This window comes from Pantherophis guttatus, chromosome 14, assembly GCF_059756535.1.
Source record: "Pantherophis guttatus breed Tessera chromosome 14, ASM5975653v1, whole genome shotgun sequence".
In the NCBI taxonomy this organism is placed as follows: domain Eukaryota; kingdom Metazoa; phylum Chordata; class Lepidosauria; order Squamata; family Colubridae; genus Pantherophis; species Pantherophis guttatus.
Genome location: NC_142076.1, coordinates 21,857,028 through 21,872,222, shown reverse-complemented (window position 1 = coordinate 21,872,222; position 15,195 = coordinate 21,857,028). Strand labels below are relative to the sequence as shown.

Sequence of the window (15,195 nt, the reverse complement as noted above, 5' to 3'; positions counted from 1 at the left end):
TGGAAGGAGTCTTTGGATGAGTTTTCCATAGTGGCTGTCCTGCGTCCCCCTGACGAAACCCGGTTTTCTTTGGCCGTTCTCTGAGAAGGAGAAGACACATGATTATGTGGACTCCTCCCCTTGAGGAAAGGATTTTGATGTCCAGTTGTGGACCATGAGGTGTTCCTCTGTGAAAACCTGAGGTCTTGCTGTGACTTTCTATTGCTAGTTGACCGGAGAGTGCTTTGCAACTCTTGGTGAAGAGCATCTTGCATTGCTACTGTAGTGTGAGAAGGTGCGAAAATAGTCGGCCGTTTCCCTGGACCCCTAAGCTGCCTGATGGAGCTGTGGGGGGAGGTGAAATGTGATTTTTCTAAAGGCATCCTTGGGGGTGGAGAAGATGACTCCAGAGGACTCTTCCTCCCAAACCGTGGAGATAGAGTTCTTCTGTTGGGCTCATGCATACCTGGTTGGTTCCTTTCCCAGTTCCCATGGTGCTTCAGAATAGGTCTTGGCTGCGAGATGGATTGTTGCAGGAACTGTCCCAGTGGGCTCCCACATTCTCTTGGGGAAAGAGGAGGCTTCAAGTGATTTGGATCCTGAGTCCAGTTCCTTCCACCCAAGCTGGTCTGGCGGGACCCCTGAAGCTTGCTCACAGGGAGCAATTCTGAAAAAGTCTCCTGAGACCCAGAAGGCTCCAGATACTGACCATCAAACTGGGCAAATGGAGAAATTAGTGGCTCCTGCTCTTCTTCCTCAGGGATGCCTTCCTCCTCGGGATCCAAATAAGCCATAGAGATCTGCGGGGAAGGGGGCAGAGGGACATCAAGCTTCTCCTTACCGAACAGCTTCACTTGGGGCCTCGGGAAAAGCCGGAACTTCCTGTTCAGTGGTGCCATTGCAGCCGTCTTTCCTCCCATCCCTCGTTCAAAAACAGAAGAATGGGAGAAAGCAACGGGGTCATCTTCTGGCTCAGTCTCAGCTCTGTCTGCTTCTTCCATCTCAGCAATGTCGTCCAACAGGCAAGCGTATGGGTTGTAGGAAGACTGGGAGACCCATTCTTGGTCACTGTCATTAATGTCCTGTTGACAGTAAATATCCTCCTCCTCCTCATCATTGGCGTGTTCCAGTTCCCTAGTCCAATATGGGCCACCTTCCCCTTCATAATCACTGCTGAAGTCCTCATAAGGTGGATAATTTAAAGGTGATCCATATTCTTGGGGGTCACTGTGGTACCCATAAGGGTCCTGCTCATCGTAGTCTTCCTCATAAGGCCCATATTCTTCTTCCATCGGATGCCTCCCATAATAATCCTGGTTATAACCAGAAAAGCCATGCTTGAAAGAGGACTGGACATCAAAACAACCACGTTCTTCTTCATAATCATCAAAGTGATCTTGTAAGGTGGCAGAATCCAGGTGGTCCCACTGGCCAAATTTGTCCGGGTATTGGCCGAAACAGGTACATTTATTGGCTCCAGGAACTCTTCTCATATTCGCTCGGTGTCTCAAAACTTCATCTCCTGAAGGGAAAGGCAGTTTCTTGGCTCCAATCTTGGTTAGCCAAGAGTCGTCAGTCGCTCGTTTGTCATATCTAGTTTTGCTACGTTTACTCAAGAATTTCCGGGTCAGCCAGCTGGTGACCGCAGCTACCTTGCTGACCATCTGGGCCTGGGGTTTAAAGTTCTGATTTGCCTTCCTCCGCCGGAAGAGGTTGCCAAAGAAACTTCCTCCTTTCCCCTGGTGTTCTTCTGACTTCCCACCTCCCAACCGAATCAGCAGGAAGGAAGACTTCTTGCTCTCCTTGTTAGGGGCTCCCTCTTTCTTCTCCTTCTTCTTTCCAAGAGATTTGAAGCGCATCATCAGGTTGGAGGTGGACTTCAGCACCCCCTTGTTCTTGTTCTTTTTCTTCTTCTTTGTGCTGTACTTCTTCAGGCCCCAGAAGAAGCGCGAGGTATTCTTGAAATGGCTCTTCTTGGTGCTCTTTTGGGGGCCCATCCCTTTTACGCCCATGAAGAGTTTGGAGGTGCTTTTCAAGCTCCGCCTCTTCTTGGGTGGGGCCGCTGCCTCTTTCTTGGCCATGACCATGGCCTTGGTGGCTCCCTTCAGCTGGGCTTTGGCGTGTTCCTTCTTGGCCACTTTCTTCTTGGGGTCCTCTGTTGCTAGGCCCATGACCAGCTGGGAGGCTCCTTTGAGCTGCCTCTTGGTCTTGGCAGGAAGCTCTTTGACCTCCTTCTCGTCCAGCTGCCCCTTCTTCCCTTTGCCCACCTTCTTGACCACGCCTTTCTTGTCCTTCCCCTTCTTCTTCTTAGGGTCATCTTCATTCTCCGCCTCCTCTCCCTCCACCAGCTCGCTGTCCATCTCACTTTCTTCAGCATTCCTCTTTGCCATGTCAGAATCTGACCCCTCGTCCAACTGAGCGACAGGTTCCTTCTTCCCCTTTCGGGCATTTTTCCCTTTCTCCTCTTTTCCTTTCTTAGCCATTTCCAAGGAGGTCAAGGATGCTCATGCTCTCCTTGGCTGCATCCCCTCCAGGGAAAGCTCAGTAAAGTTTTGTCCATGCTGGAACAGAGAGGAGGATGAAGAGAAAGCAAACACGATGAAGAAGAAGTACGGAGATTTCAGAAAGCAACACTGTCTGTGATCTCTTTGAAAACTGAAAACCAGCCTGTGAAGCTCTGAAGACCTCATTTGCCTTCACTTGTCCTGTTTTCAGCAATGACGCATTTCAGAGTTACGTAGAGAGAAGTCTTGGTTTTATTTACCTGTGGAGGAAGCTGGATAAAGTCCTTGTGGGCCCCCCACCATCTCTCCTTGGCTTCAGCTACTGGAGGTGGTAGACCTCAACAGTCTTCCTCAAAAGCTTGAGACTTGAGGAGGGTCTGTCCAGGGCCAGCAGAGCTTGCGCTGAAGGTTGATCTCGCACACAGCAGTCTTCTCTCCGGAGCTGGCTGGGAGCTTTCCCATCCTTCTCCCCACAAGTGTGTTTCCTGCAAGGAGCTGGGAGGAAAGCGAAGATCTATAGCTCTTGATGTGAGCTGGCAATGTAACCGTATCTCTTGGGCTCTCGTCCGTCCGTATGAATAATGTAAATGGACCAGTCCATCTCCAGACCGAGAGTCCTCCAAAGGAGGACGGAGAAAAAAGGAAGTGGGCGGCTGAGCCCCCTTTCACCAATCTGGCTCTCTTTTTTTAATCACCTTGGCTTAAAAGCTGTTTTAAAGTAATAGAACTAAAAATCAGAATCTGGAATAAGCATATGGACTGCTCAGCTGGATCTGAAGAAAACTTAAAATCACTTCTTTTGCTCTCTTCCTTCTCTCTTTTTAATTGTGATAATGAGAGGAATATTTACCTCTTTCTGAAAAAAAATTGCAGCTGTGCTTAAAGAAATTTCAAGAAGGGCCCTTGTGAGTTCTTTTGTGGGTGGGTGGGAGATCATTTCTGCAGCCCTCCCTTCAATGCAGCTGCTTCAGAAGGAAAATGGATTCTGCCAGGAGACACCTTATCTCCTCGCTGCCCTTCAGGAGATATTAGAAGACCCAGAGGTCTGGGAAAGAGGCCGGCCACGCTGCAAGATAAGCTGAAGGAACGTGGGTGCAATTACACACCTGTGGCAGGTGAACAGGAGGAGGCTGCGTGCACACACACGGAGTCACTTTCTTATTGAAACTTGTCTTTGTGCCAGATCTTGGGAGATGTACAAAAACAGCTCTACAGCACAACTCTAGGTTGGTGCTTGGCATGATGAAAGGCAAGCGATCCAGGGGTGGGAGGGGCAGGGGTGTTGGCAAGGTAGGGTCAAGATGGCAGCCACAATGGCATGATCAAACACACACACACACACACACACACACACACACTGGTGGTGTTTTGATCCCCCACCAACACGGACCGTCATTTCTGACTTTTTGGGAGCATCTCCAGTTCTGTTCCCAAGTCAGTACCAACCTTCATCCTGCTTTCAAAGGCAAGTCGATAGTATCACCTGCAAATTTCAGGATGAGAAACTGACGAGGGCGGGGAAACTGTGAGACTGAGAAGAGAGGTAGCAGAGTTGGAAGGGACCTTGGAGGCCTTCTAGTCTGACCCTCTGCTGAAGTAGGAAACCCTATCGCATTTCAGGCAAATGGTGGCCCAATCTCTCAGTGGCGTCCTGCTGAAATCCAGATGTGCAGCTTTGCACCTCTGGCTCTTTGCAATCTCTTCGGCATCACAGATCAGACCCAAACAGGATGAGAACTTAAAGGCAACGTGCAAGAGACACATGGAAGGAACCCAGATCAGCCTGCCGGGGAGGCTTACCTTTCGGATCGGACACCATCAGCGGCTGCCCCCTGGACGTCACCCACAGCAAGGGTCAGTCCCGAGTCCTCGGGCACCCTGGTTTTGGCATGACGTGACAAACGTTGGCCCCTTGCTCCCAGGTCGGCTGATGCAAGGGTTTCCCAAAGATCTAAAGACCTGCACAAACCAATGTGAAGATGTCCGGTCCCATCAGCACCCCAGTGCCACACCGCACCGACGGGAAGTTGCCATCTCTAACCGAGAGCCTTGGCAACTGTTGCTTCCCCTCTCCCCATGGGAGATTCACCCCCCCTCCCAGGCCTCAGACGTCATGGCCGAGAGACGTAAATCAAAGGGACAATGGAAGGGCACCAGCCCCTCTTGTCGGGCAGCTGGCAGAGAGAGGCTCACCTTTCTCTCTTCGCCATCTGCCTGCAGCCAACAGGAAGACAGGCGCACAGGCTTGAGATGTCGCCTCTTTTTAAAGGAATCCCTGCTGGGTTTAGGAAGGGGGGCTAGTTGGACCCCTTAGTGGGGGCTCGGTGCCCTCCAAAGTCTGCTACAAATGGTGGGGCAGGACAGCTGCTGGCACCTTTTCAAATTGGACAGGGCGGTGGGCACAACTGTGCCTGGATATATTTGGATGGCATGACCGACCCCTTGCAGAAGGAAAACAAAAATCATAGAAAATAGGGAAGATTCTCTACCTTCTCCACTTTTAAAGCAGAGGTCAGGCTAGAGATTAGATTTATTGCTGAGGACTAGAAACTTCAGTGTTAACAGAGCCTGCAAGTCTTCAGGGTTGTATCCTTGTTTCAAGCCCTTCCCTGTCCATTTCTAGCTTTGAAGGTTTCCCCAAAATTGTGCTTAATTTCAAACCAGCTTCCTCCAGAGCGAGACTCAAAGCTTTCCGCTTCACTATTGACAAAGGGGGATGTACCTTTATGACTCTCACAACCACCCTGTGAGGTGGGCTAACTGGAGCACAACACGACTCATTAACAGAGCAGGCAAAATGCCTTCGCAGCTTCTCACCCTCCAGCTTTGCAAAGCCTCCGATAAGAAAACGGAGCCTTCCTTCCCCCCGCAGGCCCCCCAACCTACCTCCAAGGGCTGTTGTGAGGATTTCAGAAGGGAGAACAAGCCTATCCCTTCCCTACCCCAAAACCTGGCTACCAATGAACTAAAAGCAAGTATGCTATCCAGCAGCTGATGGCCGTTTTGCAGATTAAACGACAGCAAGACCAAATGCAAAGGGATGAGACATCATTGCAACAAGAGTGGCATGGCCCACTTACCTGGGCAGGGGCTACCCGCTTCCCCCCTCGTCCTGCCCTCTGGGCTGGCAGTGGACTAAGCTCTTGGGAGGACAGGTGGCTCCATCCCCTCACTCCCCAGTCCAAGGGACAGGCCTGGAAGGGCAGCAACTCAGCCAGTGACCGTCTGCCCTGCCCAAGTGGCTGCCAGACACCTGCCAGCTCCATGCATATTTGATGGCAGCTATTCTTCCCTGCGGTGGCTGGATGGAAAGAGCTTGGGGGGGGGGATGGTCTTTCACTGGAAGCATTTGCAGAGGGGTAGGATTCACCTCAATACCCAGGAGCAAGGGCCCACTTTGCTTTCTGCACCCCCAAAACCCAACACTCCCGGGGCAGGTTTGGGACCGACCTCACCAGGCCACCAAGAGTCAAAGGCAGGTAAGGCTCCCGTGGGGGATTTGAACTGCCTCCCCACTTATTTCCTTCGGTGGGTTTTAACGGTCTTTTTTCATCCTTTTTGACTCATTCACACAAGCTTCAGCAGAAAGCTCTTTTTTGGGGGTGGGGGGTGGGGTGGGACGGGAATGAAAGCCGGGAGTCGAATGAATTGATGCCACTTTAAACACCCAGAAAGCAAGCTATGGCACAGAAAGGAAGAATTGGCGTTCAGAGTTTCTTACCACCCAAAAACTGAAGATTTGGGTGAAGTGGCAATTTGGTTTAATTTTGGAAGACAATTTAAATGAAAGAGATAAAGTTGAAATGTTAAAAAGTGGGGATTTTGAGAAATATATTTTGTAATGGAGAAATAAAATAATTGATGTTATTGTTAAGAGATTAGGAATTAAGGGCAGATAGTGATATTGTTTACTTATTAAGGAGAAATTGAGATAAAGAAATATGGAAAAAGAATAGTATGGCTGAAATTGAACAATATGCCAGAAGCATATATATATGATGTTTAAGATGTGACCCCGTCAACTCTGTTCATAAAATATGTATAATGAAAGAAAAATTCTAATAAAACTTGTTTACAAAAACAAAAAAAACAACCAAACCTGAAGATTTGGGGCTCTTCAACCTTTGTGGGACCACATTGTGGGCAGGGATAAGAAGAGCCTCCCCCCCAACCTGGAAAAGGCAAAGCAAGCTGTGGGGAAAGCAGGTGCCCAGCAAATAGGCCGGGGTCTCGCCCCACCTAGCCCCACTACGCAAGGCCTCAGAAGCAGCAGCCAGCAATTCAGATTAGTTCCTATGCCTTGGAAATCAAAAGTTTTTCCAGGCAGAAAGAAGAACTGAAGCTCATGTTTCCCATCTATTAGAAACAAGAGAGACCTTTGGATCTTCTCACGAACAAGAGAATCCAGACTGGTTTTGATTGGGGGGGGGGTACCCTACTCACCTTCCTCCCCCCCCTTGATCCCCTAATTTTTCCTCTCCATCGTGAACAACTGCCGTCCAAACTAGCAGCCGAGCTTAGGAGAACCAGTTCTGGTGCGATGATCAGAGCGAAGGGAACTAGAGCCCCAAACAATCACAAGGAACTCTCAACCTGGTGTTTTTAAGACTACTGGCGCACCCATCATCCCCAGCCAGAGTGACCAGCAGCCAACAGCCCTGTAGCTCACGCCTTCAGGAGGGCCCCTGAAGGTCCAGGCGATGCTGAGAGCCATCTAAGGAAGTGCTACATGAACATTTCAGAAGTTCCACAGGGACGTGGGGACCATCCTTTATTTCAGCAGAAGGAGGGAGGAGGAGGCCGGGGGGTCTGGAGTCGAAGTCTGGGGGTGGGCTGTGGGATCAGGAGGTGACCTGGTGAAATGGGGAGGGAGGGAGGGAGGGAGGAGGACTCATTGATCCAGGCTCCCTCCCACCCGTGGGCGGATCCTTCCTTTGAGGATCCTCCTGTCCGCAAAGAGGTGGCAACGCAGAGTTCTGAAGGGAGAAAGGCAGGGTCCTCATTTGGGATCCGACATCCCACTCCCCAGGTCACAAATCTTGAGGCCAGAGGTCGCCAGGCTGCTACGATCGTTCAGTCTCAAATAATCTCCCATCGAAGGACCCTCAACGACAAGCTTCCCAAGGCAGCCATCGAAACCAGGTTCCCGCTCGGGAGAAAAACTCTGGTCCTTCTGTGTCCCGAACAAGCGTCTCCCCCTCCGTGGCTGCATCTTCTCTCCTTCGTGGAATTGAGGGAAAGTGTCCTCCCTGCCCTGCCTCCTTTGGCCAGGTGGAGCAGCTGAGTTCTTACACACTTCGCAGCGATGCTGCATGGAAACTCTACGGAGGGGAGCAAGGTGGGGCGGTTACTTCTTCACCACTTGGATGACGTCTTCGTGCTCCACCATGTGGCTGAGCCCTACGCGCTGAGGGCTGTACTTGGTGCTGGTTCCCTTGAAAGGCAGAGAGAGAAGTGAAGGACGGATTAAACAAGTTGATATCAAATAAGGCAGCATTCCTCAACCACGGCCACTTTTAAGAGGACCGGACTTCAACTCCCAGAATTCCCCAGTCCACCCCAAGATCCAGAAACGCAGCCCTAAGGTTTAGCTCTAGAGGGGTGGGGATTAAAATGGACCCTCCCAACGGGCACAAGGTGGTGGCAGATGTTGGCGGCTCGGATTCTCCTCCAAGATGCTACTGTGACTGAACCAAAGGTGCTTTTTCTAAAAGGCAACTGGATTTTCTTTGTTTTTCCTTGTTGAAGACATTTCGCTTCTCATCCAAGAAGCTGCTTCAGTTCTGACTGAATGGAATGCTTGGCAAGCAGTCTGTTAACAGCCTCTGCCTGCCCTCTCGATGCTGGGCCTCTCTCTGCATATGTCAAGACCCCCTCAGGAGGTCTGGGGCTCAAGGTCTGCTCTTGCTGCCTTTATTCCTTTGATCTGGGCCTTGATGCAAGGAAGACCTTGCTGCTGGATGCGAACCCAGGGTCCATCCTGACTCTCCAACCAGGCAGAAGGATTGTCCCAGATGGTCAGCAGGACAGCAGCCGGCCCAGCAGCCTGTTTTAGCTGGTGGGAAAGCAGAGTCTTGTTTCTGCTGCCCTTCTCGAGAACATTATGCAAGGCTGCTCTACAGCAGAATATGGAGAGGACCAGGAGACGCTTCCTGAAAGTCTCTCCTGGGACAAACAGTTCACTGCCAGTAGGAAAGGGGACCCTCGGGAGTGAAGTTGGATGGAAAGTTTGCCCTTGCTGTGCTGGATTTCCACCTGCAAGGAGCACTAGAACAGGGGTCTCCAACCTTGGCAAGACTTGTGGACTTCAACTCCCAGAGTTCCTCAGCGAGCAAAGCTGGGAGTTGAAGTCCACAAGTCTTAAAATTGCCAAGGTTGGAGACCCCTGCGCTAGAACAGTGATGGCGAACCTTTTAGACACCGAGTGCCCAAACTGCGGGCACACGCATGCATGCGTGCTACCTCTGGCACCCGTGCCAAAGGTTTGCCATCACGGCACTAGAATATCGCCCTGCGCCCTAGATTGTTCCTCTAGATGCCCCCAGCGAGGCTTGAGACCCTAATTCTGGCCATGGGTCTGCAGCTACGAATAAAAGACCAGCCTGCCCCCTCCTCCTTCAGCAAACACTTACCCACACAAGGGCATACTTGAACTGGTCGGCTAACGTCCGGTGAATTCGATGGCACTGAAAAGGGGAAAAGGTCAGGTAGGCGAGAAGGGGGCCTCGTGTATCCTCGATCGAAGCATCCCCACACCCCCAAGATCCAGCCATCACAACAGCCATTCCCACAACCCTAGCCATCTCCCCTTCAGGCGAGGGGATTTCAACTCCCAGCACATCCAGCCGCGAGGACCTTCCGGAGGTTGCTGGCTGTCGAGATCCATCTCGTTGGAGACAGTTTGGATCGGGGGAAACTTCGCAGAACAAGTGAGCTTAAGGTTGAGTGAGGGTCCTAGCCATCCAAGCCCAGGATCCCTGTGAGCTTTTAAGGACTTACCACATGTTGTACAGAGGCCCCTTTTCGCAGAATGATCGCATCTGAAAAATCAGGTCTCTCTGCAAGGAACAAGTATTTTCCGGTGAGGGAAGGAGAGGAAAAGGAAATGCTTGTCTTCTAACTCACTACCCATGCTGGCCTTCCCAACCTCCCCTTCATCCTCAGGCACAGCCAAGCTTCCTCGGTCGTTCCCGGGTTGTTACTCACGGCCTCTTTTCTTTGTGTAGATGCAGGTGAGAGCCAGGTATTCCCACAGCGTTTCCAGGAGGTAGTCCAAATTCAGCTTCATGCCACAGCTGGGAAGACACAACCGTCAATGGACACAGCGGTAACTCGAATTTGTGCAGGGCTTGGGTGTGTGTGTGTGTGTTTCCTTACCTAATCACCACACTATGGGGCCTCCGGGCCAGGCGGTCCACCTCTTCCATGGAGATCTGGTCAATTTTGTTATAAACCTAAATTAAGACACCAAGAAGGGAGGGGAAAAAAAGATACACATCATATGTTGATTCCACTCCTATCTCTCACACAGTTTCTAAAATGCTATTTATTTATTAGATTTATTGGCTGCCCATCTTGCACTGGGTAACTTAATTATAAGCCCTACATCCCAGGCAGAGAAATGTTCCGGGACAATTGATTTTATTTATGAACCGTGGTAGCGCAGTGGACAGAGTGCAGTACTGCAGTCTACTTCTGCTGACTGCCGGCTACCTGCAATTTGACAGTTCAAATCTCACCAGGCTCAAGGTTGACTCAGCCTTCCGAGGTGGGTAAAATGAGGACCTGATTGTTGGGGGCAAGAGGCTGACTCTGTAAACTGCTTAGAGAGGTCTGTAAAAGCACTGTAAAGCGGTATATAAGTCTAAGAGCTATTGCTACTTGGGAGGAAAAATAATCAGCTGAAGGATTTTTCATCAAAGAGAGTTCTGGGAACTTGATTGCTTCAGATCAGAACAATATTTTAAGTCCCCAAATGTAGCTATCTGGCAAAGACAGCTTTGCGCTTGTCAAAGTGGAATGGGAAGGAGAAAGGATGTCTCCACTTAATTCAAACCATGCACCACTTACTCCGTCCCGGCTTGTTACAGAAGGAAGTTTTTCACAAGTACTCACGTAGAGGCAGGGCATGTACACCCGGTTGCCAACAATCACATCGATGAATTCATCTGCGCTACAGTCTTCCCTGAACAACACCTCGGCGTTGAAGATTTCTTAGGATGGGAGAGGTAAGGGCACATCACCTTTCGTGGGACTCCCGTTGCTTATGGCCACAGGAACAGAGCTCAGTTGGAATTTGAATTCCAGGCGAGCTCCTCCACACCTCTTTATCAAACCATATACCCCCCTTAAAATCCTGGGTCTTGGGGAAAAGAACAGGTCATGCCCCCAGGAGGACCCGGAGAAAGGATACTGTATTCGTGGAGGATGAGCTGCACCAGCTTCTCCGAGCACTGGGTCAAGGTCACGGTAGAGTTGAAGGAGATACCGCCCCCCTTCTTGGGCTGGAAGGAGGACAGAGGTGCTGTTAGGGCGATGCCGGAATGTCCCTCAATGTCAAACCTACCACAGGTGAACGGATACATGGTCTCATGATTTCCCTGGCCTGAATTCAGGACACAAGAAGGGCCTAACCCAGATTTCCCCCCACCGAAGGATCTAAGCTTGTGGGAAGGCAAATAAAAGCCTGGAACGACATCCGATTCCAGATTTCTCCAAACTGGCTCTCTGCATTTGTCTGGAACTACGATATGGAATATTTGTGGGACTGATGGAGGTTGGAATCCGGCCACCTGGACAGCCCAAGCTTCCCCTTTCCTCCTTGAACTGGAGACGCCAGCAGGCAAAGGTCGCTCCCTCCCGCAGTGGGGGTTTTCAGGCTTTCTGCGTCTCACCTTGAAGTAGATGTTGGGTTTATTTTTGTTCAGCCTGATGCCCACCGTTTCCAGTTCCTTCTCCAAAAGAGCTCTGCGGGAGGAATCACAACACGCATTCAAACTTTTGCCCAAATGTATGTTTGCAGGAGCACGCCCTGCAACCTGATTGCAAGCAGCAACTCTTACATTTTGCACACGTGCAGAGAAGACACAAAGGCTGCCTTCTAAGGTGGCTGGCAAAGGAGAAATCCCCAAGATTTGAGCTCTCTTCCCACACCATTCTGCCCCTCAGAAGCCCCCCCCCCACTCCTTCTTCTGACCTCTGCACTTCGCCCTTGGTGGCGTCCAACATCATGATGACGACATCTGAAGTCCGGGCCACTGCAATCACTTGGCGTCCTCGGCCCTTCCCTAAAACACACACACAAAATTAGCTGAGAAAGAACCAGGGCATAAAAGAGTGAGATCATATTCATTTCTTGGCCTGGTCAATCCAACAGAACCCTCTCTCTGAAAATTGACATAAACATTGCTTTCTCCTACAACAGCTCAAGTGCAGCTTCCTCCCCCCCTCCATCTGACACCTCTCAACAATAGGACTTCCTTATTTTTTATTTTATTTATTTATCCGTATCTCGCCTTTATTACTTTGGCAAATATCTCAAGGCAGTGAACATACCCAATACACTTTCCTCCTTATTTTCCCCACAACAAACCCGTGAGCTATTTAGCAGTTAAAAAGCGGAAGGAAATGCCAACCTTGAGCAGCTCCTTCAATGATCCCAGGAAGATCTAGAAGCTGGATATTGGCTCCTTTGTACTGCACATAAATTAAGAAAAATCAGGGCTCAGAAAGAAATCCACCACACGAATGATCAAGCAATCGTCTCATATGAATCTGACTGCCAATTTAACTAGTCTGTGAGCTTCACTTTCATAGAAGCTTCAGTATCTTCTCTGGGTTAATTGATACCCCAGCAAGAGGGAACCGATTAAAAGTGCATTTACCTCTATGACTCCAGGAATGCAGGTCAGTGTGGTGAATTCGTAAGAAGCTGCTTCACTAGCTGTGGAAGTCATTAAACTCAGAAACGTGGACTGAAAGAGAAGGCAGAGATTTAGAGAGCAGAAGAACTTATTTTCAAAGCCATGCCCAAAGAGTCCTTGTTCTCTGCTCGGCACTGACCTTACCCACAGAAGGGAAACCGATCAGCGCCACCCGGGCATCTCCCGACTTCATCACATCGAAGCCTTCCCCTTTGGCTGCAGCCGATTTGGAAGGCTCTAGAAGCTGAGCTCTGTACTTGGCGAGCTTGGCCTTCAGCAGACCAAGGTGGTATTCCGTAGCTACGGGGGGGGGGGGGGAAACGGACAAAGAACAAGCAGGTGACAAAGGAGCTAAATCAATCATGGGAGGGTGGGGGAGACTCAGGGCGATCTGGTTCATCTGAGTCAACAGGAGTTCTTTGGACAGCAGTTATAATAAATCTAAAGCAATATTAATCATAATGCAGTCTTAACATGTTTTTGTTCGTTTTTCTTGCTACACTCTGTAAATATAATCCCAGGTGGTCCTTTTCTGCCCCTCTTGTGATTTTATGTGCCCGCCACCCGCTTCTCCCTGCATGTCCCTGCAAATGCAACATGCCAGCTGTGAATGCAACATGCGAATGCAACCAGCCATCTGCTCCCACACGTGAAAACGAGCAGGACAGGGATGATGGCTGCCCATTGCTTCTGGAGGCTGCAGAAGAGGGAGAGGAGGACGGCGGCAATTGGCCGAAGGGAATCCTAGTGGTTTCAACGGCTTTACTATGATCTGGGCTGGGGGATGCATCAGATCATACTGCAGGCACCCGTTATTATTGTTGCTATTATTATTATTAAATCTATTTGGTGCCTATCTCAGCATGGGCTTCCCTAGGTGGCTCACAACCATACAAGAAACAAATAAAAAAGCAGTTTACACAAGGCGAAAGTAAAATGACAGAACGATGAAGCAACGAAGAAGAAAAGGGTTCACTTATGCAGCCGTTGACTGGACTTAAGAAATGTATAAAGCAGTGTAAAAAGGCATATACGACAAATGTACACACATACACATGTATGTTTATATACAGACATGTGTATGTGTGTATATGTGTGTGTGTGTGTGTGTGTGTGTGTGTGTGTGTTTTTCCCTCTAGCCAGGTTTTTCCTACGTAACCAAGGTTTTTCTGCAGCCCTAGCTCAGTAGAATCACATCCACTCGATTCTGGGCTCTTTTCTTTTCTGGCAGCCAGCAAGTTCCTGCTGCTAGGTGAGAGACTTATATAGATCTATTTATATAGATCTATTTGTATTTACATATATATACATGCACACACATATATACCTATATACATACATACATACATACATACATACATACATACATACATACATACGTAGGTAAAACCTGGCTAGAAAGAATATGCACATAAAAGCCTACGAAAAAGAAAAAGACATACATACATACATATATACACACATAGACATACACTATTAATATACATACACACACATATACATATATACGCACATACATAGAACATACATAGACACACACACACACAACGCACACACGGACGAGTCAGATGTTGAAAAAGGTTTATTTAATTTTGTTTTGCATGAAATGAGCCCCCGTTGAAATAGTTACAGGCAGGCAAAGAAAGAAATAACCGGCGGCCTTTCCTGCCTTAAAGAGGCAAAATCTCCTCTGAGGCTGGAAGTTCGCCCCCCCCCCACCCCCCCCCCCCCACAGCCCAGCCCCGCTCAGGCGGCCTCCCCTCCCGACAGGCGAAGCGGCCCTTCCCGGGGCTCCGGAGCGCTTCCCCCCGCCTCACCTTTGTTCTTCTGGGTCCGGGCGATCTCCTTCTCGATCTCCGCGATCTTCTCCAGGATCCCCATCTTGGCGAGTCGGTCGGACCGGGATTAGGGATGGGGCTGCCCCGGAAGTAGTTTCCGGGCAGGTCCGCCTCGCTAAGCCTTCCGCCCGGCAACCCGACCGGCGACGTTTCGTTCCGCCCCTGTCCGGGAGAGCTGGACTGGCAAGGGAGGCCGCCCCAAAGCCAAGCCAAGACAACTGTTATACATAAGGCTTACACAATTATTTTTGCTTTGGTTTGGTTGTGTCCAACCTTCGCAACTTTAACACTGGTGGACTTCAACTCCCAGAATTCCCCATCCAGCAGCATGGCTGACTGGAGAATTCTGGGAGTTGAAGAGCACTGATCTTAAAAGCTGCCAAGGTTGGGCACCCCTAATACAGTGAACTGTCAGCGGGCACAAATTTAACGTATTATTTAACACATATATTAAAAATATTATTTAGCCCATATATTAAAACATTATTAAATCTGTACACAGCTCAGAATCACTTGAGCTATGTACAAGTTTCAATAATAGAAAGGCATCAGCCCAAGTCTTTTCATCCTATCCCCATTCCCAAGACTTAAGGGTCACTTCAGTCCTCTTTTCATTATTGACATATTGGCTTCTAAATATTTGCTGCTTCTTGGATGTCTACAACCCCCAAGGACAAATGAAGAAGGTTCTTTAGTTGATGGGGGGGATGGGGACAGTAAGGCTGTCAGAGCTGCGAACGAAGACTTGCTCCCAGCTAGTGGCTAAAGGTTGGCTAGTGCAACAATACTACAAAACACATATTGCAAATATTATAAAGCCCATTCTACATGGCCCCCCCAAGCCCAAATGAGAGTTAGGAGGGTTCCTAGGCAAAGGGCAGAGGGAAAATATAGCATCAGTGGCCAGGTCAAACACAAAATATGTTTTCAAACTGCTGATCTTATTTCAAT

The 15,195-nt window shown here is 49.5% G+C and overlaps 1 protein-coding gene across 1 annotated transcript; it reads right to left on the bottom strand.

Annotated features, from left to right (window-relative positions):
• Window positions 1-7,219: 7,219 nt before the first annotated feature.
• DRG2 (developmentally regulated GTP binding protein 2) lies at window positions 7,220-14,382 on the bottom strand. Its single transcript, XM_034441518.3, has 13 exons — window positions 14,224-14,382; window positions 12,546-12,706; window positions 12,368-12,457; window positions 12,119-12,179; window positions 11,680-11,770; window positions 11,378-11,450; window positions 10,897-10,987; window positions 10,599-10,696; window positions 9,861-9,937; window positions 9,690-9,778; window positions 9,483-9,541; window positions 9,116-9,169; window positions 7,220-7,917 (listed from the first exon to the last, which is right to left on the bottom strand). The coding sequence occupies exons 1-13, from the start codon at window positions 14,285-14,287 to the stop codon at window positions 7,831-7,833; spliced, it is 1,095 nt and encodes a 364-aa protein (XP_034297409.1). The 5' UTR covers window positions 14,288-14,382; the 3' UTR covers window positions 7,220-7,830.
• Window positions 14,383-15,195: the final 813 nt, after the last annotated feature.